We start from the raw sequence: 27,797 nt of genomic DNA, 5'->3' as shown, positions 1-27,797 counted from the left end.
TGCGCCTTGGCGCAATATTAACTAAAAAAAAAATGAACGGAGGAACCGTTGTGCATCCTTAGGGATTGCGTTAGCGTGACCCGTGCGAAACGCCACACATGTCCCCCTTTGGGAAACGCTAACGCTGACCCTCTCACTTTTCCATTTTGACTTCCTCTTTGCTTCCTCCATTTCTACTGCCTCTTTTTGGCTTCGTTACGGGGTCAGTGTTAGTGTTTCCAAAAGGAGGACGTGTGTGGCGTCTCCCAAGGGTAATGCTAACGCATTCCCTGAGGATCCACCAAGGGATCTTCCTTAAAATTTATTTTTCTCCGGTGAAGCGGGCACGGCGAGCCCTTCTTGCCCCAGCCTCTGTCGCACGCAGACCCGCGTCTGCTGGCCGCTTCTTGCGCCACGTTTCGGCCAGCCGAGCTCGGCGCTGCTTTCGCTCCTCTGTCTCGTTCGCCTGCCTTGACCGCTTAGCAGCGACATCCAATGCCTGACATTGCTCTCGCTATTCGTTGATTTCCCGTGCGCGCATTGGCATCCGCCCCGTGACGTCGCCTCCTTCTTGCCTTTGTCCTTCACCACTCTCCTCCTAATGCGCGGCGCGCTTCCCTTTCCATTGCTTTGTCCGCAGTTGGACGGCTTCAGCTTTTTTCCTCTCGTGTGGGTCCTGATGCTAGCTCATTAATAATTCCGTGTCCTTTGGGAGTGAATCCTATCCCGCCGTTTTTATGTTCCAAAAGATTATATTCAGTGGTAGCTTTAAGAAACGCATGGTTCTTGCTTCGTGATCTGTTCTTCATCGTTCTCATCGCATAATGCACATGAGAAGGGAGCGGAGCTAATAACAGCTCTTCGCCAGCCGACAGCGAGAGAGGAACTGCTATAAGCTCTGTCTCGTTGTGACAGGAATGTCATACACACCGACCTGTGTCGCACCGGAATGAGCTTTTGCGCCGATGCTTCCGGTTTTTAATGCCTAATTAGCAGGGTTAATAGGCAAGTTTAAAGACGGATATGTATCGCGAAACACAAAATTTTTACGATGAAAGAACAGCCTTGGAATATGGTTGATATTAAATTTGCAATAGAAACACATTACAGTTATTCAATTTTTTTTTATGACTGGGGATTTGACTGACTTTCAGGAAAAAACAACTACTAACTTTCAGGACAAAATAAAGCAAAAAAAAAAAAAAGCTTTTACGCATAATCGAGTTGGGTACGTTTTCATCTCTCAACTTCGTTTCAGGATGCCTACATCACCATCATGGAATACATCCAAGGTGTAGACCTTATGCGAGTAGTGGACAAGGCAGTCTATTTACCCACGGAAGAGTGCCGCATTGTGATGGCTCAACTAATTCTAGCTATCGAACACATGCATCTCAGAGGATTTCTACACAGGGATATCAAAGTCTCCAAGTGAGTGAGCATATAGTACACATGTCTTCGTTACATTCAATGTCCTTTGAGGGGGGGGGGGGGGGGGGGGGGTCTACCATTTTCTAAATGGAGATTCACATTTGTTTCTATTTAGTAATGAAATCCTTCTCTTGGTCTTAATACATCACCAAAGTGGCGCAGTTAGCATTGTGAGGCGAAGCGAGCCACCCGTTCAGAGATCATTCACACAGTAGCACTTGACTACGTTTGACAACGGTCTGGTAACTTATAGAACTACTCACATAGTACCGTTTGGCTACGCTTGACTACGCTGCAGGAGCAATACCCCGGTTACACGGGCACCCTTAACCGCAGTCAAGTGTGACTGAGGTCAGACTTTACCCCTGTTAAGGATGCCCGTGTATATAGGGTATTAGGTATTAAGGGATTAGTTGAATAGTAGCGGTTGACTACGTTTTGCGGACTTAAAGGACTATAATATCATGGTACCTTTGGACCATGTTTCGCTACGTTCTGACGAATAGACCCCTTTCGAAAGTATGTCCTCGATTGTATGCTGTGAAATCCTCGCACAGGGCTTGCCTAGAAACCATAAGTTCTAGGCAATGAGGCAAATTAGTAGAAAAACCTAGAAATTGCAAGTTTCACCTCACCCCGTCTCCTGTACTTTTAGATGCGCCTTCCTCGGTGTCGGTTGTTCGGCCATTGAGCACTGATTCCGACTAGAGCCCCTAATTAAGCGGCGCTCCAAAGAAACGACACTACAGCCACCTTTTTGCCTAAGACCACTGTATCCAGCTATGTGAAAGATTTATCTGAAATCGCAATAAATTCTTTACGTTTTCCAGAAGTGTTAAAACAAATCGTAACGACGCTTCTGGAGCACAGGAAAAATTAGAATTGTAGCAATCTCCAATTGCTCACTCTCTACACGGATTGCATCGAAAAGGCCACAAGTCTCTAAGCGTGTTTTATATTTAGCGCCTTTAGTTCCGACACAACGAACACGTGACTTTCAAAAGGGGCTTATTACGTCATGTCACAAAGGAGTCACCGGAACATACGTGCCTCATATGCCGCGTGGGAACCATATTCAAAGCTTGGAACGCAACGTGTGAACCACGGATGACCCGTGGACGTAAGTTTACATTCATGTGAGAAATCTTATATACATCAAAAAGATTAATGGTGTTGTCTATCAATCACTAAAGAAACAAAAAAATGTATGGTCCTTTTTTGCATTTATTTTATATAGAAGTACACATCTTCGCGCATTAAGGCTGGTTCACGTATATGCGTCGGTTGCGTTCGCATGGAACTGAAACGACCGTAACGACAAAGTCACCAGGACAAGTATTCGCCGTACACAGCATGGCAAGCGATGCAAAGGGTAGCCTCGAGAAGCAATCCATGAGTCACGGTTGTTGCGGTGTTTTGGACGTTTCGGTCGTTTCGGTTGCATGCGAACGCAACCGTTGCAAATGTGTGAACCAGCCTTTATACTTCTTCTCGCACCTAGTGCTTAACGCTGTTACAGCCGCTGGCCCGAGCGTGTAGATAGAGCTATACGCTTCATTTGCACGTGATCTCGTGCAAATAGGATACTTAGCGAAGTGACGCACTCGCACAGGTTAAGGAAAACCCAGTACAGATGCTCCGCCGCCAGCGCGAACTCATTGTTTTCCGCCGGGCTTTGGCTGCGCACGACGAAGTGTGGTCCTTTTTGACAAAAGCGCCACAAGACAAGGACATAAAGTAAGGGACACAGCACAAGCGCTTGTGCTGTGTCTCTTACCTTATGTCTTTGTCTTGTGGCACTAATGTTAAAAGTAACATTGTACCAACTAGCCCATCTTTCGCTATTGAAGTGCGGTTAAAGGCAGAAAGCTTTTTAACCTGCTACCGACTAAACACCGAGTTATTGATGATAAAGTAGCGTGTAGTCATGTGAAAACTGCGGGCAGTAACCGCCCATAAGCAGAGTCTATTTGTGTTCAATCGCATGTGCGTGCAAAATAGAACCTACAAGCACGAGAATGTGGCCCTCGTCCACTCCCGCATTTCGTGCCCAGCAGGCCCTTCAAAGCGCAGAGCTCGCTGTTGGAGCTTATTGGGAGTATTCACTAACGGCCATATCTGCGTGCGGGAATTCTGAGCGCGTACTGATGGCGAGCTTCCACAGTTCTTTTGCAACGTGCAATCCACACCATCGAGAGTGCCAGTCTTAGCAGCCTATTGATGTGAGCTCGTTTTGAGCATGCGCTCTAAAGAGCACACACAAATATGGTGTCCAGTGAATACTTCATATACTATGCTCAAACAAAGTGTGTGCCAAATGCCCAAAACTTGCGCGTGAAACGTCGGAAAACTGTCACCGCCGTGAAGTGGCCTTAAAGACACGAGTTCGAGCCATAAGTAGGAAACAAAAAAGATGTTTTGTAATCTTCTCGTTTTGTAGAGGGACAAATAGTCCTAGCATATCTAAAATAAATTTTAAAAAAACTTTTTAAGCAAAACTGTAACTAACAGCGTCCTCTCGATGTCATCGCCTGTTATTGCATCTGACCTTAATGAGATATAATAAATCTGGAACTGCCATCAAAATTTCTTACCAGAAATCTCTTCGTCTGCCTTCTCCAGCATGCTCATCCTGCCTGGAGGCAGGTGCAAGGTCATTGACTTCGACACCAACAAAGTCTGCATCGGCCACTGTGAGTAACGACACCTCGGCCACCTTAGAGGTTAAGACCATTGTTGCCAGTTTCTGAAAGCTTCATTCGAAATCACAGGAGACGCTTTTCCGCCCTTTAGAAATGTCGAAACAGTTCGCATTAGAGCAAATCGATATCGCATGACCTTTAGCGCGTCGTGTCTGAGCAAAGGAAGTCGCACGCTCGAATCGTAACAGTTGGCAACAGACCATTCCGGAAATATGTGGCGCTCCCACCGCTTGCTTGACACGTAATTGCAATCCCATCTAGGTACGAAAAGGATAACCCAGGAGTGGAAGACGAAGCTCTTGTTGGTTTAACGCTAACGAAGAAGAAAATCAAAGCAGTATACGTGGTTATCTTGTTTTGTGTTCGTTTTAGTTTTCGTGTCTTCACATCGCACAATGACAATCGATAATAAGTCGAATGGCTTTCGGGATATGCGAAGCGTCCGAGTCAGCCCGAAAGTGCAGCGGAAGATCCCCATGATTCCCCGCGCCACACGATGTAATGTGGGTAAACCGCGATGTCTCCAGGGATTTTGCAAGAAAGTCTGTCGCACCCGCTCTTCACCGAAATGGTGGCGCCCACAAGAATATACAAAAACGAAATTCCAAGGACACCTAAGCACTTTTTATGAGTTGTGAATTTGAAAGAATGAATGCCGTTCTTCCGCTCCCTTAGTTCGTCTGCGGTGTACTGCCGTGGAGCACGTTTCGCTACTGCCGAGGTTCCGGCAGCCGACGATATAGACCTTTGTCCGGAAGTGCTCTTTTTAGCCTCGACCGCAAGGAGCAAAAGCCAACAATAATCTCGAACCCAGGCAAAAGCCAACAATAATCTCGAACGGGAATAATCCCGTTGAAGGCTTCTTCGCTGGTGTGCCGACTGCAGTTTCGCCGGCATCGGTCCTGTTTACCGCGGTATGTGAGTATAGTGCCCGTAATGTGAGAGCCGTGTGTCCATACGCCACTTTGCCGCTGTTGGTTTCCATCTAGCCGAGCCAGAAAACATCTCGCGACGAGTTGACCGCGCCGCGAGTGACGAAGAAGCAAACATGGCGACGGTTTGTGCGATTGCTTTGGTGGCTCCGGTGTTGAGTGTCTTCAACGTCCTCGTGAAAAGATTCCCCTGCCCTTCGAAGTTATCGCAGGCACCACGAGTGGCACGAAAGATGTGGAATCATCGTCTCAACTACAAATAAGCAGGCCTGCACAAGCAACAACGACGCCGAGCAGGCGCTCGGCACAGTTGTGTCGTCAGATGTTCTACAACGCCGAGATATTTTCATTTATCATTTGGAATGGCTTCAACAGTGGGAAATTAATCTATTTCGCAGATTGTTAACGCCGAGGTGAGTGCCCTCCGTTGCAGTGCCGTTGTCGCGCAAAGTGCAGAGAAAACCCGGTGGCGATGGCGGCGGTGCTCTTTGATCGCTTTGATCTTGCGCCGTCGGGTTCATGGAGTCCGGAGTAAACGTACGTACGTGCGTCTGCTGGATCGGTGTTTTGGACTGCCACAAAACTCTTTCTCGCGGGCATTTACCTTGTGAAGCTTAGTAGCTCATTACATTTCGTCGTCGACTGCGCTCATTTGACTACGACGGACGAGCCTGTGTGATGTGAATTTCACTGCCTAAGATCCTTGGTGTGCTATAACGAGGGCTAATAAAATATCACCACGAACTTCTGAACAAACGAGTCGAAGTTTCGTCTGTTATCATAACTGATAGCCTGTCACAATATTAATCAGTAGCGTTCCTAGACTCCGTCCCCACAGGCACCCTGCTTCGTTGCCCGATAGTTAGTGTTTCCTGGTACCTCGTAGAATTCCAGCTCCCACTTCAAGTAAGTACCATCCTTTAGAACTGGCAATTAATAGTTTCGAACCCAGGCGCTCGCAGCGTGCGTGTGTGTGTGTGTGTGTGGGGGGGGGGGGGGGGGGACGCGTGCTAACACACTCGGGGCCCTCGTTTTCGCCGCTTCGCGGCGGCAGACAAGGTGGCACATTACAAAAGAAAGCTAATCCGAGCTGTCTATGGAACTATACCCATTCGCTAGTCCTTCGATGAAACGTCGTGGTCTCGTTTTCATTCGCTAAAACGGCGTTCGATCAAGTGAACGCCTCCCACTTATTTCGGCTCGGCAGAGCCGCGCTGCCGCAGAAAGGCAAGCAGATCGCGAAAATCGGTCTCAAACGTGCCACGAATGTAATGTCGTATACAAGCCGACAATCAAGCATTTGAAAGCTACAAGAAAGTGGCAGCGAAATATTTACTACGCAATGAACCCGGACTGAAACGGGGATGTCAAGGGTCAGCAGACACCGAGAACATTTAAGACAAAAAAGGTTTTCTCTTGTTTTCTCGATCGAGATGGGTTCTCGAATGTTCACGACATCTTATCTGTTGAAGAACGGGTCGCGGAGGCTTCTGGTGAAGACATCTTTCACGATGTGCCGGTGCATTCGGACAACCTGCCGCATCCAGCTCCCCAAAGCAATGCCGCCAACACAGCCCCCCCCCCCCCCCCCCACTGTGGACCCCCCCCTCCTGCCTGCCAGTTCTCTCCGCGTGGTGGCGCGAGCGTAGATAAACATGGCGGCGCCCTGGAATTGGCGCGGACACTGGTCTATAGATGCCCCAGGCGCCGCCATGTTCCTTGGCGCCGAGAGTAGCACACGCGGCATCAGCCCCCACCTCCCTCCGGCAACGCCTGACAAGAAAGCAGCGGCAGAGCGCCGGCTCTCTAGCCGCTCATTCACACTGGAAGCGGATCCGCGTTCGCAAAGCGGTTGCGAACGCGGTTGTATAAAGATCCAGTACCATATTGCACGCGCTCTCGATGACATCAAGTGCGCGTGCAATTGTACTGGATCTTTCTACAATCGCGTTCGCAACTGCTTTGCGAACGCGGATCCGCGTCCAGTGTGAATCAGCGGATAGAGCGGCCGCAGCAACCCCCCCCCCCCCCCCTCCCTCCCTTCCTGCGACGCCGGCCACCAGAGCCGTGTATAGAGAGAGTTTGGTCAATGGGAGGCGCGGGCAGAGCCAGGGTGTACACCAGACGCAGAAAGTGGGCTTGACATGCTCTCTTGGCCAACCAGAAGCCTAAAAGAATCCCCTAGCGGTGGTAGCAAGAAACTGTTTTAATCAAAGGTATATGTGGTATATGATTTTAATAAGCGCGTAAGAGTGAAGTGTAGTAACCCTTCATGGTTCAAAATAGAGTGCACGTGATGTTTCGGTCACGATCATGCAGAAAGATGTAAAAAACGAATGTGCCGTTCAACTCTGTTTTGCTCGGACAGTGTGTGACCGCTCGGAGTGCAGATTCTCAGCCCTCGGCGCTTAGCGTACGGAATTATGTCGATCGTTAAGCTAGCCGCACTCTTCCACCATGATTTTGAATGACCGTGATTGAAACATCACGTGCACTATATTTTCAGTCACCGAGAGTTACTCCGACGCAAATTAGTAGATACAATTAATGCGAAAGCATCAATTGTATCATGGAGCGAGCTGACGTCATCAGTTGGAAGCGCGAAAATGGCTCCTGGTTCCCGGCGCCTTCGGTTCCATTGGCTGGCGCGCATCGACGGGGCTCCCATTGGTCGCAGCGCCATGGCCTCCGAGATCCCGAAGAGCGCGCGCGCTAGTACGCAGCAGACGACAAAGGGAGCTGACGGGCGGCTTGCATGCTTTCGCATTCACAACTCAAGAGAAATGCTTAGGTGTACCTGGAGCTTTTTTTTTAAGTTTGTTTCTTGCATCCACCGCCAGTGTATTATTTCCGGCTTCTGGTTGGCCCCATTCGAAATTTATTGAGACTCCCTGGAACACGCCAATGGCGTGCTCCAGGCGCCAAGGGCGCCTCCTCGTTTGTCTCCTATACTTCCCAACGAATGGCCGAACTCTTTACATATAAGGGAACGCCTGCCTCGAAAGCAACGGCCGGGAGCACGCTCTCGTGAAGCGGCCGCCAATGGCTATCTAGGAGCCGTTTTACTCAGCCAATGGGAGAATGTGCATTTCTTTCGCGTTTTACCGCAGTTACACGCGCCGGCGGCTCCACTCCATGGGACAGTTAATGCCTTTGCATTGAAATAGTGACTTTATAGGTTCAAAAGTTTGTCTCTTCTGAGCAATGGCCGTCTCTCTCGCAGTCTCCAAGCGCGTCTGCAAGGGATACTTCAATAAGACGGCCTTCGAGTTCCATGACGGCGAGTCCGCCGGCACCATCCCGTACATGGCCCCCGAGATCCTGAAGCGACGCCCGTATGGCCGCTCCTGTGACTGGTGGTCTGCCGGAGTGACCTTCTACAAGCTGATGACCGGACGTGTGCCGTTTCGTGGCGAGACCAAGGAGCTACTCCGAGACAAGATAATAAACTCCCCGTTGAAATGGCCCAAGGTGGAGGAGCACCCTCATTCCGCCACCCCGGAAGCCAAGGACATGGTCTTCAAGATGCTCAAGAAGAATCCTGTCGAACGGCTCGGGTCGGTCCACTATTCCGAAATCAGGGGACACCCATTCTTCGACAACTTCAACTGGAAGAGACTGGCCACGACCAAGGAACTGTGTAACATCCCGGCTATCGCAGAGTGCATGGGAGGTGTCACCCAGAAGGAGGGACAGCCACCTCCTAAGCCGGCATCTAAGCTGAGTAAGCTCTTTGTTTGTTTGATTTTTTTTTATTTGTATTTGTTTTGCGTATTTTTTTCTTCGCGTAAAGAGCAGAGATAAAGGCATGCGCCTGACAGGACCCGTGCCAACGCCCCTAGAATAATCGAGGCCCGCGAACGACATTCCCTTCCTCCATGGAACGTCATCACAGTCTGATGGCGGGCGCCACTCAAAAGTTGAACCCAATCCGAGAGTACTGCGACGCGCTAATTGGACAAGAGGTCCAGCCGAGCACTGTCGCAGCATTCGTTTTCGATCTCTTTATTCTCTCGATCTTGCTGTGATGCCGTCAAAAGTCTAGTTCACATGCTTTGATTATTCTAGGAAGTGTTGCCTCCACCCCCCCCCTTCCCCTTGCAGTAGAGCTGTGCAACGTAGCAAAGGCAATAAATGATAACGTGCAATATGCGTAAATGTTGCAAAGAACCAAATCAAAACAAAGAAACAATAAGACACGTAACGCTGTGCATTTAATTATTTCTTCATCGCTGGTTCCAGTTCCGTGCTATAAAATTTCGTTGATCTCATTCGTACTGGCGTACGTCTTTTCTCTTCCGAGGGTTCGTTTTGTTTAAATCTCGCCAAGGAATAACCGTTTTAATTGCGCTTGCACCATGGCCCTTTTGTACTGTTCAGTATCGAAGCCTCAAGTTTTTTTTCTGAAACTGACTATGTCATCAGCGAAAATGCCGGGCGTACGACGTTCTTCTTGCAGCAGCCTTTGTAGCAGTCGGCTTAACTCTCGTTTCTTTTTCTTTTTCGTGTTTCAATACACTGGACCGTTCAAGTGCTCTCATTTTTAAGACCCCTTTAAATAATTCTCACTTTCTCCGAAGCCTCCCACTTTTCTGCTAGCGAAATCGTCGAAACTTTGCCGAACCCCATTAAAAAAATCATCTTCAAGAAGCTTTGTAATAAATTTTCATAAATCCCAATTAGAATTTTTAGGAGATTCTCTAAGTGACCATGGCATAAACGAAACAAGGCAGTGGTCACTGAGGGAAACATGATCTACTGAATAAAACTTGCAAGCGCCGATGATTTCCAGAGAGACGTACGCTCTGTCCAAGCGCGAGTGACGCGCTCCTTGAAAGTGGGTGAACTGCCAGCAGCTCGCATTTAAAGCACAGCTGGCGACGTCTTCTAATTCGCCTAGCTGGACCAAGACGCTCAAGAAGATGCCGCTGGCATCCCTGTACATTAACTCGCGCTGTTTGATTGGTCGCCTGGAGCGCAAACGCAATTGAAATCGCCCAGCGAAACGACAAGGCGGTCAGTCGTAACATACTGGTTAATGTTTTCAAAGATACTAATCTGTTGTCTACCTTCTTCGGAGCATAAACGCACAATACGGGAAAACTATAACTTAAAAAAAAAAAAAATCACACACTATCAATCGTCCGGCCTCGCAGTTACGTTACATTTTTGGAGAAACAAAAGGCAGCCCCTCGAAGTTCCAACAACGTGACTGACACACACGTTGTGCCTCGACCCGAATAGGAGGACCATGCTCCCTGTCTCGGCCTCGCTCTCAATGTTTAACTTTTGCACCACGACAATATCAAGATTTTTCTCAATGAAAAGGCTGTTCAGCTGACATTGCTTCCGCCTTGCGTTTAAACCGTTCCAAGTGCTCACACGCAAGGACCTTTCGAAAGTCATAAGAAATTAGAGGGAGGACAGACGAAGAATACAGGGCTTACAAAGGGGGCGTTCAAAGTCGTGACGAAAAACTCACTTCGTCTGCTCGTGTTTCTGAGTCGGAGACGCAGACTAGAGGCTCGTTCACACAGACCCGTTTTATTACGCTACGTTACGAAAAGTCACCGGGAAATGTGTGCTTCGTGTTAAGCGTGGCTACCGATTCAAGTAGATAGCCTGGCAAGCAACATTCGAGACAAGAATGCTTTTTTGACTTAGACGTAACGTTAGAAAACGGTGCTGTGTGAGAAGTTGAACCGAGCTCAACTCCTTACGTTACGTTACTACGAGCCTTGTGTCCTTGGTTGCCACGGTAACTCACCGTCCTAGCTCGTCGTCACCGAAACATTCTTGTCTCGAATGTCGCGTGCCAGGCTATCTCGAATTCGTAGTCACGCTTAATACGAAGCACATATTTCCCGGTGACTTCTCCTAACGTAACGTAAGAAAACGGGTCTGTGTGAACGAGCTTTGAGGCTTGTATCTTCCTATACTCTGTTTCTTACTTAGCGTGCAACGCTGTCAAAGCTATTGGCGCGAGTGTGGGGCTTAATCTCGTTGATCATCTGCACGCGTTCTCGCGCAAACAAAACCATAGATGAAGCCACGCGCTCGTGCCAGTAGCTGTGACAGCGTTGCACACAAAGTATGAAACACAGTATATATTTCCTTTTTCTCCGTACCATTCTCGTTCGAAGCGCCTCGGCTGTTGTTCCTCGCTGCCAGAGACTGTGTCGCCTAGGCGACGCTTTGTCCCCGTAGCGTTGACTTCCATGGACTTGGGGACCTCGCCTTGCTTGGAGACTGCAGAATTTCCGTGCTTCGCCGTTCCCTCGGGGTCACTTAGAGCGGCCTTTACTGTCGTGGGCATGGCGTCCTGGATACGCTCGGAAGTAGTCTTCTGGGAAGGTTGTACAGGAGGCGTTTCCGGCCGCGCCTTGCTTAAAATCCCGCTGTTGACAGCTGCCTGGCTGAACCCTAGCTGCAGTGGCAGTGTTACCGGTACTGCGGCCCGCTCAGTCTCGTCTTCGTTCATTATTAACTCGGACTTTTCGGCCCGGTTCTGTTGCCAGTGACGCGGGTGTACGTCTTAACGCAGTCCCTTTTTTCGTGCCCGAAACCTCGGCCGCTAGAGCACCAGGGCTCCTTACAGTCGCGCAGAATGTGACCCGTGCTCCGGCAACGGAAGCAGATGAGCGAGCGCCCGGGAACCACCACCAGTACCGAGCCGTCCAAAAAATTAAGGTGGTGGGGCAACTCTGCAAAGTTGCAAAGTTGCCTCACCCAAAATTTTGGCGGGGGTCAAGGCGACAGTTAGCGTCGTAGATTCAACGACGACGAGCCCGCTCAGCTTCCAAACCTCATAGACGACGTCCTTCACCTCGCCGTACGGCTAGAAGGCGAGACGGACGTTGTCGACGGGCACGTCGAAGGTGACCCAGTGAAGTTTCACCTTGCTTTCCCGCCGGTATGGGTCGATCACTAGGCAGCGACGACCTTTGACCTGAAGTTCGCCGGCGTGGAGCAGCTTGCTCTTAGCCTCCAAGGTCTTCATTGTGGCGAGCCAGACATGACCCATCTGGTACGCTCCCAGACCGGCCAAGTCTTGCCGCACTCCCGCCCGGTTTAAAGGGGCACAAAATCTTCCGCCCTGTAAGGCCGTCCAGCGGTGTAACAATGCAGCAGTACGCTGTTCTTTATTATCCTCCTGTTATCCGAATCACCCCGGCCAAAGCCAGTTTTTATCGCCGCTCCTGACGAGCGATTCAACGCACGTCCGCTTTGTTCGGCAGCCGGAAGCGGACTCCTCCGCCGCAGCCCCTGCTCACTGGCAGAAAAAGAATGAGAAACGAATGTGGAGGCGATGTGAACGGCGCCAATAACGCTATCGCGTTCCACTCTTAAAGGAGAAGATTAAGCGTCCTCCAATTTTTTTATAGAAATTATGAAAAAAAAAAGCCAGGTTACTGGGTGAAATTATTACACTGTAAAACCTTTACTTAACGGATACTTTAGCGCTTTCAGCAAGGGAAATAACAAAGACTTCTCGACTGAATTTTTGTGTTTACAATCATATCTCTGCTCGCCAGGATAGTTGCTATATTAATTTGCTTTTTGCTTGACTTAATTTTGTACAAAAAAAAAAAACACGGGGAAAAATGGGTAGCTACAATCTATTTGAATTGCACTGAACATTCATTTCGATTAAATTACGTTTGGAACCAAAATAATTTGTAAGGACTTTTAAATTTTCTAATTTTTGTTTTTACTGCTGGTATTAGATTAACGTTTTGTGATATTTATTTTATGATTTTCCTTCAAACTGTTTAATAAAAAAAAGTATTTGTCCACTTGGAAGCAACATACATGCTTCTTCAACCTATTGAACGAAATATAGTATTTCTGTTAAAATCACCTTTTCAATAGTCGCCAGGAATGGAGGCTCACGCGACCAGCTGTATTAAAAAAGCAGGAGAACCAAATTTATTCTTTACAATGATGAGCTGCATCGCGGCAACAGTTCGTTCAACACTCTGTGTATAACGCGTCAATGGAACTTGGAATATATACGCTCTGTTTCGACGCAGCTGTCGGAGCCACAAGCAATACGCTGAAGCGGAAGTTGCAAAAGGTGGAAGACATGATTGACGTCGAACCTTCAACGCAAAGGCCGCTGTACACCTACTCGGCACCGAGTTTCAAGAAAATGATCAATACGGTAAGACAGTCACAAATACTTTTTCTTTATCGCTCTTTAGTGTGGCTTTTTCAAAGAACAGTAAACTACCTATACAAATAAAATCACGGCGTTAGCTGATACTAACGCCGAAGAACAAATTAAAAACCAGGAAACGTGAAGGCAATGAACACGCACTGCCCACAAACAAGCCAGGTACATTCTGTTTTCCTACCTTCTGCCATTCTCACTCAATAGGGAGGACATCCTTTTTTATATATAATGATCCATTTAAATGGAAGAAAGACGACACATCTCTTAATTTTTCGCGAGGAATGTCCCTTGGATAAGAGGGACACTTTCTTCATTCTTAAACTCTAGGGAAAATGGGCACTTCTGCATTTCAGAAAAAAACAACACTTGTATTGCGTTCATTTGGCCTTTAGAATAACAGATATCACAAGTATGTTTCAATGCGACGCGCCATAAGAGCCATTTCAAAATAGGACTGAAGCCCCGCCTCTCTAGCCTTGGGCAGCCAAAAGATCCGTTGATGACGTCACGTACAGCAACTGTCTTTCGCGTTTTCTCGCGTTTAACAATACTTTCACAGTAAATGGTTTGGGTATTAGGGTTCAGGGGATAAAATACATCAGAATTCATTTCTAACTTACTTTTTTCAAGAACCTCAGTAGCTTCCCTTTAAAAGGCAAATTGTCTGAACTAAATTAAAGATTGTCCCCTTTTGTAAAAATGAAACGACCACGGGATGTATATTGCCACCCGCAGAGCCGAGAAGGCAACGCTCGGTCACGGTCTTCTAGAAGATTCCCGGTCATTCTCGCAGCAGACGTAACTTTCGTTCTGCTTTGTTATTCTCGAAAGTGCCAGTTCATCTTCGCCCCGAGCGCGCGACGCTCGAACCTTCTTTGCCGAACTTTCGAGATAGTGACGCAGGGTAGATAAGCGGCTCCCGCGACCTTGTCGAGTCAGTCCCAGTTTCGCTAGCGCTCTGTAGTGCCGCCGAACCGCCGCCAGCTTTTCTGCTACCTCGACGCTCTTTCGTTATTTATTTTTGGTTGGCACAAGTTCGCCCATTAAATCTTTATTTTCAGTTCACTGCTCGGCTTTTCGTCACCTTCATTCGTGACATTTCTGGTGGAGGTGCGGGGTATCGATCCCCGTACCTCTCGCACCAGAAATGTCACGAACGGCGGAGGTATTCGTCGATGTCCCTAGGTCGCTCTCCGTAACGTGGTCGCGCGCTCGGGGCGAAGATGAACTGGCACTTTCGAGAATAACAAAGCAGAACGAAAGTTACGTCTGCTGCGAGAATGACCGGGAATCTTCTAGAAGACCGTGACCGAGCGTTGCCTTCTCGGCTCTGCGGGTGGCAATATATATACATTTTTCTTTATTTAAATAGGCGATGAGCTGCACATATTCCAGGGACATTACTAGTTTTTCCTCAGGATGCATCCCTCATATTTATTAGTGCAGCCGTGTTTCGCATACTTTTTTTTCAGCGACATGCAGGCTGGCCACCTCAGTTGACGTATTGCACGTTGCTGGTGCTGTGCCCACCTGAAGTCGAAATTCAGTTGTGGTGCGAGTACATTTTTGTTCGATGCTCAAGGCATCTTAGACAAAGATCAGATGCAGCTCCAGATTACACCTGAACTTTTGATAGTAATAATTGTGCAGCCTCCTGTGACCGCAGGCTGGTTTTTATGCCGCTCACCTCGAGAGTTTCTTCATTATCTTATCGTGAGTCTCCATTTCCCGAGTACAAACGAGTCATGTGGAGAATCCAGGAGAGGCGAGTCCGGTCGCTCCGTCTTTGCAAGCCCGTCGAGCTTGCTCATGTCACCAGATCTAGGAAGCATACATGCTACACCTAGCTACACCGACAGCAAAGTTGGGGATTGAGCAAGGGCCTTCGACTCTCCGATGTTCACGGGCTTTTGCTACGGGCTTCGTTTCTCGGCGTTCTTAACGGCGATATCCACGATCTCATGACCTGCGGAGCAATATTAATAGGGACGGGACTCGTCACGTCTTGCGTTTCTGTAGCTGTCATAAGTATATAACCGCTAAACATGGGATAAGCAAAGTCTTATTCATTCATCGTTTTCGCAGGCCAGGACTTCCAAGGGTCCGGTGAACCTCAAGGAATCTTTCTTCAACACAAGTGGCATGGAATCTGAAGAACTCGATTACAAGAAAGCGTCCGACATGGACGTCAACGTCGGAATAAGCGGCTTCAGCGGAAGTAGGCTCAAATGCTCGCGCGTCCTGCGCTCCCCGCGCTCTTTACACGATTCACGTTTCTTTCAGCTGCTGCATCGGCAGACAAATCCATAACGGCCAAAGAAAAAATGGACTTGATTATGTTCAGAACGAAGAGCTTCGGAAAGTACTGGAACTTCGGTGTCCAGATTATTGATGTCATAGGGGAGCAAAACAAGCCGTTCATAATGGTTGAGGTGAGTGCGGGATTATGCCTACTATTCATAAAACTCGATCTTTTTCTTTCATTTGCGATCAATATGGGTATTAAGGTGGCTCATATAAGGTTACGTTGAAGCAAAAGCAACTAACGTTTTGACGCGTTGTTTAGTGGTGCAACGTTTTATTTAATTCACGCTACGTTGAAAAAAAATTATTTTGTTTTGTAGTTTAGCTGACTTGTTGTACCTTGTAACTTGAAATCAGGACGTTTTGATAGAGCACCCTTGTTTTCTTTGTGAAAAGATATGGGGCACTGGCACTAATTTCAAAGAGCAGGTTCTTTACGGTACTTTCAGGCTTTAAAGGGGTACTGATTCTAAAGTTAATATATACTTCTCATGTTCAGAGATAAGTTAAACACGATGAACTCTATCTGATAATGACAATCGCACGCTTTTAGTTTAGACTGATGACTGTATTTTTCGTTCTAAGTATTCAACTCAGGCCAGCGCTTCAAAATTAACCATCGAAGAGCGCGATGGGTCTGAGGATATCTGAACCCGCAACTTGCACGCGATGTTCTCGGCCTCCCTATAGCCAAGCGTGTCGTAGTTATGAGCGTTGACACTTGGTGGCGTCAACACGTGGCTACCTCACTTACTCACAGTGTCAACGGGCTGTAACATCCCACAGGGAGGCTGCGGAGCCAGCGGAGTCGTGCGCGCTATCCAGTTACTTCAGTGCGCGCTATGACAAAACGTAGTGCGTCGTCTGCTCCGCGACTTGGCCGATATGACGACATCGGCAACGTCGGTTTCGGGCGCGAGCTCGTTGCTCTTTGAACGTGGCGACATCGCCGCCAGGCGGCTAAGGTACCTCTGTTATCTCGCGCGACGCGAGATGCTGGTAGATTTACTGCCTCACGTTGTCTAATGTGACGGCGGGATCAGGTGTGACATTGGTAAGAGGAGGCAATTGCTGCTTACCTGATTTACCACCGACTGATCACAACAACCAGACTCAACAAGGGCGCCAGTTTCACGGATAAATAAATATAGACCCCTTTCAAAAAATCTGGCAACAGCGAAAATCCGCTGAACGAGTCCAACAACATTGGGCGGCCGGCGCCATTGGGAAGGACCCTGTTGCGGCCGGCATGGTTGTTTTGACTGTAGCGTTATTGTTTCGTCGATCCCTTTGCCTCTGTATGGCTGCAGGTAGGGTTTTCCCGATCACGGGTTGGGTAAACGACCTTTACCAGCTCCCCGCCGTTAAAGATGATGAGGTATATCGCTTCTTCAAGAGCCGATCGGACTCGGAACGACAATTCGACAGAAGTTACAACTTTCTCGTTGAGGGGTTCGTGGTCGCCGCATCTATAAAGGCCAACTACGCAAAAAGAAGGTAATTACTAAGATCTTTGTAGTTACGACATCAAACATGTCATCAAAAAATGATAGGAACCGGTTATAATTTACGGGCTGTAGTTAGAAGTCGCCAGTACTCTCCGGATGTGCGACAAAACAGGCGCAGGGGTACCGCTTCGCTGTCGCTCGGACAGTCGCGAGATGAAGCACACCGCATAAAAGCGACGAGCGAGCGACCAAGGCGATGAGCGTCGTTTTCTAGAAATCCCAAACCAAGCGACGCGACAAGCGACAGTGAAACATTTTCGTTGCTCGTAGCCGACTTTCGTCGCTTGTGCCGTCGCTTGACTCGTCGCTCGTCAAATCGCGTTTTTTTTGCTTGGAATTAAGACCTAAAATTTCAATGCGCAAGTTAACCAGTAAAGGACGTATTCGACACAAGTTCCTACTTGATACGTCGAGTTCCTTTTTCTTTAGGGGGATTTTAGAGTTGGGAAATGTAGAGCAGCAAATTTTGCAGTGAAGCAGAAGTTGCAAGCGCGTGCATGTTGCTTTGCATAAAGCACGCGCTGCACAGATGTTTGCGCTACAGGCAGTTTAAAGCGTCAGGTCGTATGGCTTCATGCGTACCTAACATATAATTTACACGCGCAAGTTTGAAGCACCGCGAGCTCGTGCATACCAGAAGCTAGGCGCTCGCGAAGCTGTCTCGTCCACAAGCGATACCACGAGCAACATTATATTTGTATTTGACGCCTTGATTTCTTCAAGCTAGCTGAAACTTGAAAACTCTACCTCCAAACGCAACAAAGTGAGATTAAAAACACCTGACTCAAACACCCAAGGAAGCGTAGCGTGAAAACGGTTCGTGTTCCGTTTTTGCACTTCAGCAGGGAAACGTTTGCGCGGCTACGCCGCCGTCAACCGATAACGAGTACATTTCCGAATACGTACCTTAATGCCAGACTTGTCCAGATACCCACTCTGCTTACAGAGGGGTACGCAGCAGTACGTTGGCATTGTGGGCAGGAATTGACTAGCGTCTACGGCCAACGCAGCGTATGCAGCGGCGCGCACTATCCTGCAGCATGGCGGCTGCCACTAGTTGCTGTTGCGTACGACAGGTGGCGCTTTTTTCTCTGATGGGTCTATAGCTGTTAAGGCACCATAAAAGTGGGCACCCTTCATTTAGTAAAGCGAGCAGGGAAGCAGGCCGAGTCCGGTGAGGCAGCACGGCGGTGGCATCACTCGAGTACTTCACGCAGCGTATCGCATCGATAGTGGTGTGACCGCAGCATTGTAACGCCACCGTCAAGGACCGCGGACACCGCGTTTTGCGACAATCCTTGTCACGAAGGCGAACACTAAACGAACGAAGGGAAGGCATCGGCGTAGAGGAAGCTTGCGCTGGTCCTGACGGGACGCGATTTTTAAAGCAAAGGCACATAGCAAAGAAAACACGACTGAACAATTCTCACATCGTCGCACAAAAACTATCACGAAAAATGGCTCGCATCGCCACGTTTTTGCAACGCGGCTTGTCTTGATGGCGAACACTAAACAAATGAAAAGAGGCCATCGGCACCGTTTTCATCGGTCTAGTCCGTCTTGTCCAACGAAGCTTACGCGATCGTCCAGGTGGGGGCATTTAGCACATCGACGGTGACTAAGTTAGACGGTGAGGCGATCGCTGAATTCTTACATGGTCGCACAGAAACTACCGCGCACAAAAGCGCATACCGGCACAGCTTTGAGATGTAAAGCCGGCGTCCCTCAGTGAGAACGACGTTGATAGAAGCGCGCGCCATGTTGAAAAAGATAGTTCGTCAGCCCCTGGCATCAGTGACGTCAAAGAAAGTGTAGAAGTTATTGGCAGGCGGTGTGAATCTAAGGTGGCCAAGTTTGCTTTGGCTTTCTTCACCAAATCTTCGGTATTACGTTCTGGCCTATGTAGTCTGTACTTGTGAGCGTACTTCCCATACAGTAACGCTGCCGTCGGAGACCGATGCCGTAACAAAATTCCATTGAAGCTTAATAACGAATAACCAGGCGGTTCTTGGTTATCGTTCAATTCAGTTTAAATTCTGTTTTCTTTCGTTTTCTAATGAAATATCGATGTTTATGAGGTTCTACTAGTACCTACATCATGCTGAAACAAAGAAATGAGCTCCAGAATTTTGTTTCCGTGCCCGTTTGTTCGAAATAGACAAAAAAGATAGCTGCCAAAAAAAAAGGCAAGCATTTGGTTACAAAAGAAAGTCGTGGCGCTTCTGGCACGTCAAAGGTTTGGGAACATCCCCGCGGCCAGAGATAGGGTGCCATCGCAATCTAATCATTAAAAAATAGATCGTCGCATTCAAGTTACTTCAATATAACTTAAGGTTTAATTCTTCTTCTTCAGCCCCTTTGGGAATAGCTGTGCTTCCTTTCCGCGCCTCTAGGGTTGGTTAGAGATAATACATGAGGTACGCTTCTAGCCATTCTCCGATTGTTTTGAAGGTACCGCCATTTCAGTGCCTAGAGCAGAGTAGGCGCAGCTGGCCATAGTTAAGGATAAAAAAAGTTTCACTTTCTGCAGACACAACGTCAAGAAGCTCGGACGATATCGTTTTTTCCTGTCGCAAACTTCCTAACCTTTCTGGGCCCGTTTGCTCAAAGTCGCTAAACTTTAACCGCTTTTTTTTAACTTTTAACTTTTTTTAACTTTAACTTTTAACTTTTTTTTTCGCTAAACTTTAACCGCGACAAAACGTTAACCGCCATTCCCTACTGGGTATGTGCAAGTGCCTAGCCATGTGTGATGAGGGCTGGATGCGAGGTAGCTCCATGTTATACTATGGGGTGGTAGCTCGTGTCTCCTACTGGTTGTAGTGAATATTAGTGGCTTCTACAGAAAACTTTTTGAAAAGGAGGGACCCGGGTACGCTCGCTGTCGGTTTGCCGTGACGCAGCGTGGCATACATATAAGCCTAAGAACCACTTTTTCTTGCTCATGGTACAAATAATGTGTCGGGCAAAACGAAATCAACCCGTGCTTGGCAAATTATGTAATGTTTGGTTGTCTGATGTATGTCAAGACAGCCTCGTTCAAATTTCCGTCCATTTGTGAAAGAGGATACGAAACTCAGAGCTCGAAACAATGAAGAAGAAGGGAACGGTGAAAGCACACCGGCAGCATGGTTGGCCAACATGTAAGAACTGTACATAAAACCTTCTTCATAAAATAAAAAAACGCCAACTTCAGCTCCAGTGGAAATTGGTACGCGGTCTGCTTCTGCGTGTCATCAATAACCGGCCGGTCGAGTCAAGACAATTCACTAGGATTCCAAAGACGTTTCTATGTCGACAATTACCGCGTCCCTTTAGGCTCAAGAATGGCCAGAATCGAAACCGATCTAAAAACTGTGGCAAGAACATTGCTCATAATTTACGATTTAAGTGAGGTAAGGCAAATCGAATGCCTTTTGCATCATTCATTGCAGACTAACGTGGCCAATAGTGCAGCGACTACGACATTTTAGTTCAAAGCGTGCGGCGATCGCTGGGAGGGGCACCTCCATGTTTCCCCGCCGTCCCTACCCTTCCGGTCACGTGACTTAAGATCCCCCCTCGTAGATAAATGCGGTAAACTTTCTGCGGTTAAAGTTAACCTGTTTTAAACAAAGAGGATGAAAATGACAAAAAATAAATAAAAACGTTCCATGTGATTATAAACAAATCACCAGATAACTGGCAAATTGATTTCAAGCACCAAGATGGCTCGAGCCTCGTTGCTCTGAAGAGTAGCTTATTTATTCTCTCTAGGGAAGGCTCTTTAAAAAAACGCTTCGACAAGTCAAAACACTTGACTAAAAGCCTTCCAGTTGAACCATTTTAGCGAACGAAACTATTTTTTCTTTGCCCAGAAAGTGACCAAGGGCAGTCCTGCGGAAGCCTCGCATGTCCTGGAAGGAGACGTCATCATTGCCGTCAACGGCCAAGAGGTCTCGACGTTGCCTCTGGCAGAGGTCAAGAAGCGGATGAACGACAGCGGCGACCAGCTGGTCCTCACCGTCCTGTCCTCGAGCGCCTTCAGGTTGCTCGAGTCTCGCCGGGACATGGACCAGATCCTCAAGGCCGCGGGCAAGGACACACTGCAGTTGGGCGTCATCAAGACCACTTGCGGAGGCAGCGGCAACTTTGGCTTCAAGGCGTTTGAAGCCAAGGCCTGGAACGAGCAGCAGAAGGCCCTCGTTCACTGCCACGTTATTCAGAAGGTAGGATAACAGCGATACTTTAAGCATCTTCACGTTTGTTTTTATTGTTACTTTCATCTGTGACTTGATGTGATGGTCAAAGTCATTTTGGAGAACTTTTTGGAGACGCCGAAAGTTCATTTAAAAGCAGCAAGAACAAGGTTTAGAGCACAAGCACACACTTGGATTTCATTCATACTGCAGTAAATATTAAATTAAGGTTCGTGTGTTGACAAGTCGAACTAAAAGTCAACGTCCACTTTGACTTCTTACTTGTCAATAACAGTGTTGCGGAGTTGCCACTCCGGAGTTGGAATGATTGCGGAATCATTCCGCATTTTCGCGACCCCGGAATGGAATGGGAATGGAATGGCGGCAACGTTGAGGGGAATGGAATGGGAATGGAATTAGATGCCTTTTGCCCGGAATGGAATGGGAATGGAATGGGCCAGGTTCTTTATACTTTTTCATTCATTTTTTTTTTATTTTTTTTTTTTACGTTCAGCTATACCGAGTCAGTCAGCTAGTCAGTTGCTCAGAAATAAAAGGAGCGGGAAACTGCAAATCCGCGTGAAGCCTTCACAGACTTATACGCAAAAAATGCAATACAAAAAACAAGCGTCAAAGCAAAGAACAAAGGGGGGAGGGGGGGGGGGGCGGTGGCGCCTTTCACCAGTGAAGTTCAACACATATCCGAATGCGTCTGCGCCTGTAATATTGCACGGCTCAAAAGTACGTCATCAGTCGACGTGAGCATGACCCGCTGCTCTGGTGAGACGATACCCGGAAGGAGGCCAGACGTACGTGCACGGCCTCGCTGTGCGGACCCAGACTTCGTACACCTGCGACTCGTCTCGAGCGCGCTGTTTCTTGGAGAGCTCGCACCTCAGCCAGCCATCTCAGGTCGCAATCCACGAGGTCTCTGTTTGAATGATGCTAGGCGAAACTTGAGGACTGCCATTCATGTGTTGAAGGCGGAGGGTCGGAAGGTAGGACCGTCACAACAGGGATGCCACCGTATCGATTTTTCAACCAAAATAGAAGGTAAGACATGTTCTTTACGATGCTTCAAATGGTCCACTTTTCCCGAAAATTCCAAATGCACCTGCCTAAATGGTCTTTAACGAGGTCACCTACTACGAAAGTACGTATTGTTCTTTCATATATGGCATGGTAAAGTTTCATGTTCAAGGCAACACCCACAGATACAAGAATACTAGTTCATCCCACTGTGACGTCATGTGATCAGTGACCGGGGCGCCCTTATTGGACAGGAGCGTGGTGACGTTTTGATGGGATTTAGGGTGACATGGAATTTAGTTAGAGGTCGAAGTCTTTTCGCATCACTGGTCAGACAGACAAGATGCCAGGGAAGGGACCGCGGTCAATCCCTGATAGAACGTTTCTTGAACCCATTGAAGATTCTTCGTCCGGAACCACTGCCTTCAAGGCCAAGCCTGCGGGAAAGTAATTTCGGCACAAAAAAAAAAAAGAACTTCCACTTGAAACTTAAAGCCTCATCTCAGTTAACGTCTCAAAGGAATTTGAAAAATGTATTGCATTATCAGTATTTATATTTCTGCCCTCCCTAAAACATATTCCTGTATTTGTATTTCCAAAGACTTTTCTGCCTCTTTTTAAGATGTATTTCCGACACGTATCGAGATACATTTTGACAGATAATTTGAGACTTGAGTATAAGTATTTTAGCAACTCTCTTCATCTACCCCAGTATTTGTATTTCCAAATACATTTTTTTTATATATATTTCTGCCTAACCCTGCAACGCAATGCAACTGTCAAGTGACACTTTTTACATTTAGGAATTAGAGGAATGGAGTGGAACGATTCGGCCATTCCAGGAGTGGGAATGGGCCCAGTGTCCCCATTCCTAGGAGTTGAAAGGAATGGAATTATCGAAAACTCTAATTCCCCGGAATGGAATTGGAATGGAATGGGGGTGCCCACTCCGCAACACTGGTCGATAATAACCCCCTGGAGAAGGGGAACAGAGTGGACAGAGGACAAACAAATCTCCAAACACAGCTAGGTAAAATGAAAATGAAGAGGTCCCTGGCTCGATACCAGGACCAGGTGGATTTTTTTCGGTCCCGCACCAGTCACCTAGATGTGTTTAAAGATTTGTGTTTGTTTTTTGTCCAATTTTGTTCCCCTTCTCCAGGGAATATTATCGTAATTCTTGTCCAGGCCGCTTGCACCTTTGCATAATTGCATTATCTTCTCACTTGTGTTGTTAGCATTCGTTGCACGGCAAATTTTATTTCCTCAAACAGAAAATAAGCTGCTCAGTTATGTACAGAAGCACCAAACACGGCAACAAGATGGTAACTGATAAAAGACGGTATGAACTGGAGTGCATAGTAGTCGCTTTCGGTACGGAATCAAGGGTGAAGCAAATAATGTACTCCACTGAAATAATGTTAAACTATCATAATTTAGAGAACCCAAATTGAGGTTCCGTTCAAATTCTAAATGTTCGAAGAAAAGTTCAATTTTTAAGAAGGATTTCTAAAAAACGTCTGCATTTGATTAGGAACATCGATTACATTATATATGTAGAAATTATAATAGAAATCGGCATCTGAGTAATAGATAGGCCTTCTTAAAAACAATCCCGCCGAACTCTTTGAGTTTGTTTCCAATCTTCCATTCATTGCTCCAGCTAATTTAATTTTAATGAACGCTCCTGACTGTGTCATTCAACATATATGACATAAAAAAATAAACCTATAGAGCAGTCCATGCCAGTCTTTTTGTAATACTCAATCATTCTTGATAAATCTCGACTTCAGAAATTCAGAAATTGAGTGTCACGCCCCGCTTTGGAAGGGTGCTTTCCCCTTAGCACTGGGTTGCGCTGTGGCGAAACAAGATACGGAAACTCGCTATGTTCATTTTGCGGTCGTTGATTCATTGCCATACACCGGTGCGCGGTGAGGAGCGCCCTCAACGAAGCTAGCTAGCCTGCAAAAACTGACCACGCACATGAAAAACATTGCGAAACTTCCGAGCATACTGTCAGTGTTTCATCAATATGAAATCAAATAGTACAACATCTGACGCTATATTCAAAAGTTCCGAAAATTCGCGGAAGCCTACCGTAATAATCTGGCCAAGCAGCGGGACCCGAGCTATTATATCTTCAGTGTTGTAAGTGATATTTACTTTTGGCGCAATCTTGGCGGCAAACTCCTCGAAGTTTAGCAACATGTAGCAGGATGTAGCAGGTTCAGTAGTTTGGCGTAAATGACGTAGCAATCACATCACTGCTTGTGTTACGAACATTCATTAATGATAGCTCAAGAAACTTACTATGCTCGCGCTTTTTGCTTCGTGGTTCGTTTCTTGTTATTCTTATTGGCCAATTCCGCTATTTCGTTGGTTGCGCAGTGATAATGAGATACACCCGGGACTCGCCAAAGCTTACGTTTTCTTGGCTGTCGTTGACCAATTGGAAGACGCAGCTATGAGCTGCTGGGACCGGTCAGATCAGACAACGTCAAAAGCACACCTTCACGTTGTTCGTCCTCTTTCTCTACACGTTCCATCGTTTCTGAATCAATCATAAACAAAAACGGCCATAAGACTTGCGCTTTTGACGCTGCTTGATATGTCCAATTAGCTCGTATTAGTTGCGTTTGGACGTAAGCTACATGCGACAAGACAGTGACGCAACGGTGTGGCTCCTAGCAGGAGCATTTCGCGTTGAGCACGACCAGACTGGCGTAGACATCCTGTGTTTCATTTAAGCTTGGCTTCTAAGGAATGTCAGCTTACTTAAGTGCAGCGCTATACAAAACGTTCAAAGAAACGCTAACTTTATTTTATTTTTTACGCGATACATGGATATTGAGAGCAGAGATCCCCTCCATGCGCCGGCGAAAATCGCCGCAATCATCTCAACCCCAGCACGTCTACTCGATCCGCCGGCGAGCGAAGAGCAATCTGATCATATAGAGGAGCGAAAGATACTGGTCGTGTAAATTGAATCAATTACTGCGCACTAAATAATGTTGTCTCGTAGTGATTTCCGGACTGTCGAGCACACAAACGCTTCACAGAGGCCTATTCCAGCGTGGATAAATGAAAAAACATGGCAATGTGTAGCCGTCGTTGCCGCTTATTACTGCGGGACACGCGATTGAACCCAAGGTCCGAGCAACTCCCGAGTGTCGAATGACGTCAAACCACAGAAAGGGGTACGCTAGACGCGAGTAGATCTTTTTTCTTTTTTTTTTTTTCAATTTCGAGGTGTCAAAGCTTCACCGAAACCGAACTAAATACGATAAGAGTGACGAGTCAAAACATGAAAGATAATTTATATAGCTACTGCGAAATGGCACTGCGAGAAAGCGCCTAAGGCCCTTGCAAGACTCAGCCTGAACTGGAGTCAGATTACGGACACTACGAGGCTCCATAACGCCAAAATGGCTGCTCAATTTTTTTATTGTTATTGTTTTTTTTACTGGGGGTCATTATGAACGCTTAGAAAGTTTTCTTCTTTTTTTTTTGCGTAAAAGCAAACGGAAAAAGTTTAGTCTCTAGGAGATATTAGTACAAAATCACAGGCGTGAGTTTTTTTTTAGTCTCTAGTTTACAAGGTTTTGCAGCAGAAATGATATTGTTTTTATACAACCATGTCTCACCGGCGATTTTAGGTTGCGCGTCCCGACCTGGTAATTCGCGGTAATTCGTGATAACTCGCGGCGCGTCTGCTTGGGAGACGGGAGTTGACATCTCTAAAACCCTTCTGCTTCAGCACCAAAATTGCCGATTAAAGCCAAAATAGAAAATTCACGGCGGATGCTATCAAATGCAATACTCCCGAACCAATACAAGCAGCCGCGCAGTACCCCGAGTGGCCACGGGGGAGAAATAGCGGCGTTGCGATCGCCATCAGTTCGGTTCGGAGTACGGATCGGTGCTACTTTTTCAGAGCAAACTCTATGGCACTTTGCCAACTGAGTTGTTCTAGTAACGTCGGTGAGGCCGACCCGTTTTCAAGGCAAAGTGGTGCGCTCCCTTTAGATGTAGCACGCTCCCAATATGTGTAACCGTTACCATTTTGGTAACCTATTGAAGCTGCAGTGATTGCGCCACTTTAGTTGCTTTAATCGACTGGTAGTTCATGCAACACCATACAAATGCGTGGCATTCCAACCCAAGTATACAAAAAAGTGACCAAACTTCCGGCGGGACGAAAACGATATCTGGTTCGGCCGCTTTCTGTTTCTGTATTGATGAGCAGCAATAAACATCGCGTATCTCACGTGTATTTTTTTTTTTTTTTTAGCAAAATTACGAGTATGTCGAAACTTTGACCTAGAATCGCGTGGATCGATGTGTCTCCCCCTAAAGCCCACTATGACAAGATGGTTTGTTTTTTTGTTTTGTTTTTAGGCGCGCTGACACTTTGCCCCCCCCCCCCCCCCCCGGTTCGTTGCTTAGGAACTGCGACTTAGTGCTATCGCACCTTCATTGCATTTGACGGTATGGGGGATCTTATTCTTCAGTATGAGACACGCTTCACGGCAGCGCGGAATACTTCTTAAACACGAACCCTCGAAACTGTTGCCCCCTGTCTATAACGCGCGTGATGGTTACAGGTCACGAACGCCAAGATCCTGACGCCCAACAAGAGCCTCTACCCCGGCGACATCCTAGTCATGATAGAAGGCGCGCCCGTGGAAAACATGGACGGCGCAGGCGTCAAAGCCGCGCTCGCCAAGGGTGCCAACGAAATCAACATCACCATCGCCCCCATCTCGCCGCTGAGGCTCAAGCGCCCTTCGTTCACCAGGCTGCACGAAACCGTGATGACGGACGCCAATGTCAAGGAGCCGTCCTCGATCGCCAACATCAACTAAGAGGGGCTGGGGTCGGCTGCGGAGCCAAGAGTGCGCAGATGCTGCCAAAATCCGGGAGCCACGGGCACTGTGGAATGACTCCACGACTTAAATTCAAATCATAAATAATAGGTAACCCGGGAATTTCGACCTCTTCATTTACATGACACACAACTTTTTTAGATTCGTAGAGGCGGACGGTGTGACAATAAATTGGCAACGTTCAACATTCGACAATCCTGGGATTCAGGGTTTGCGTTTAAGTCACAAAATATCTGCAGCAAAGTGGACAGTTTGAAAATTTGACAACATATATGAGTTAAATTCGTAACGACACATGGTTACGGCAATAAAGTACGATATTCAGCAGTTTTATATGCTAAGTGGATGTTTTTATTGAGTAATTATCGGTGTACTTTAACGGAAAGAATGGTTAGTCGTCAAAATAGGCGTGCAGGAACGACGGAAAAATATAATCTTTGGATTTAACGCAAAGCCTTCTCAATAGCTCCGATGCAAAGCAGTGACTTACATTTCCAGCTGCCGGGTTCAAAGTTATGTCGGGGTGCCAAAAATTTGATGTGTCTATAGTTTCAACCTAGGGGGTGAAAATTGCGATGAAAGCAACATATTCGTACGGTGAACGCACGAGATTGCTCACTCAATCTAGTTAACACTTCACTGTCGATCAATGCACTAATCAACTTTGGA

The 27,797-nt window shown here is 47.2% G+C and overlaps 1 protein-coding gene across 1 annotated transcript in view; it reads left to right on the top strand.

The window, feature by feature from the left end:
* The window catches only part of LOC8052918 (microtubule-associated serine/threonine-protein kinase 2), a 38,731-nt gene extending 11,365 nt beyond the window's left edge, over positions 1-27,366 (top strand). Inside the window, exons 4-11 of the mRNA XM_029990429.4 lie at positions 1,238-1,410; positions 4,033-4,103; positions 8,268-8,768; positions 13,078-13,208; positions 15,306-15,432; positions 15,504-15,652; positions 20,890-21,240; positions 26,847-27,366. Coding sequence (XP_029846289.1) covers positions 1,238-1,410; positions 4,033-4,103; positions 8,268-8,768; positions 13,078-13,208; positions 15,306-15,432; positions 15,504-15,652; positions 20,890-21,240; positions 26,847-27,107 — 1,764 coding nt within the window. The 3' untranslated portion in view covers positions 27,108-27,366. The remainder of the gene's footprint in view (positions 1-1,237; positions 1,411-4,032; positions 4,104-8,267; positions 8,769-13,077; positions 13,209-15,305; positions 15,433-15,503; positions 15,653-20,889; positions 21,241-26,846) is intronic.
* The last annotated feature ends 431 nt before the right edge of the window (positions 27,367-27,797 follow it).

The sequence above is a fragment of the Ixodes scapularis genome, unplaced genomic scaffold (genome assembly GCF_016920785.2).
Source record: "Ixodes scapularis isolate PalLabHiFi unplaced genomic scaffold, ASM1692078v2 PGA_scaffold3__209_contigs__length_174095766, whole genome shotgun sequence".
NCBI classification, from domain to species: domain Eukaryota; kingdom Metazoa; phylum Arthropoda; class Arachnida; order Ixodida; family Ixodidae; genus Ixodes; species Ixodes scapularis.
Note: the sequence above shows the minus strand (reverse complement) of the source record. Positions and strands in the feature narration are given on the sequence as shown.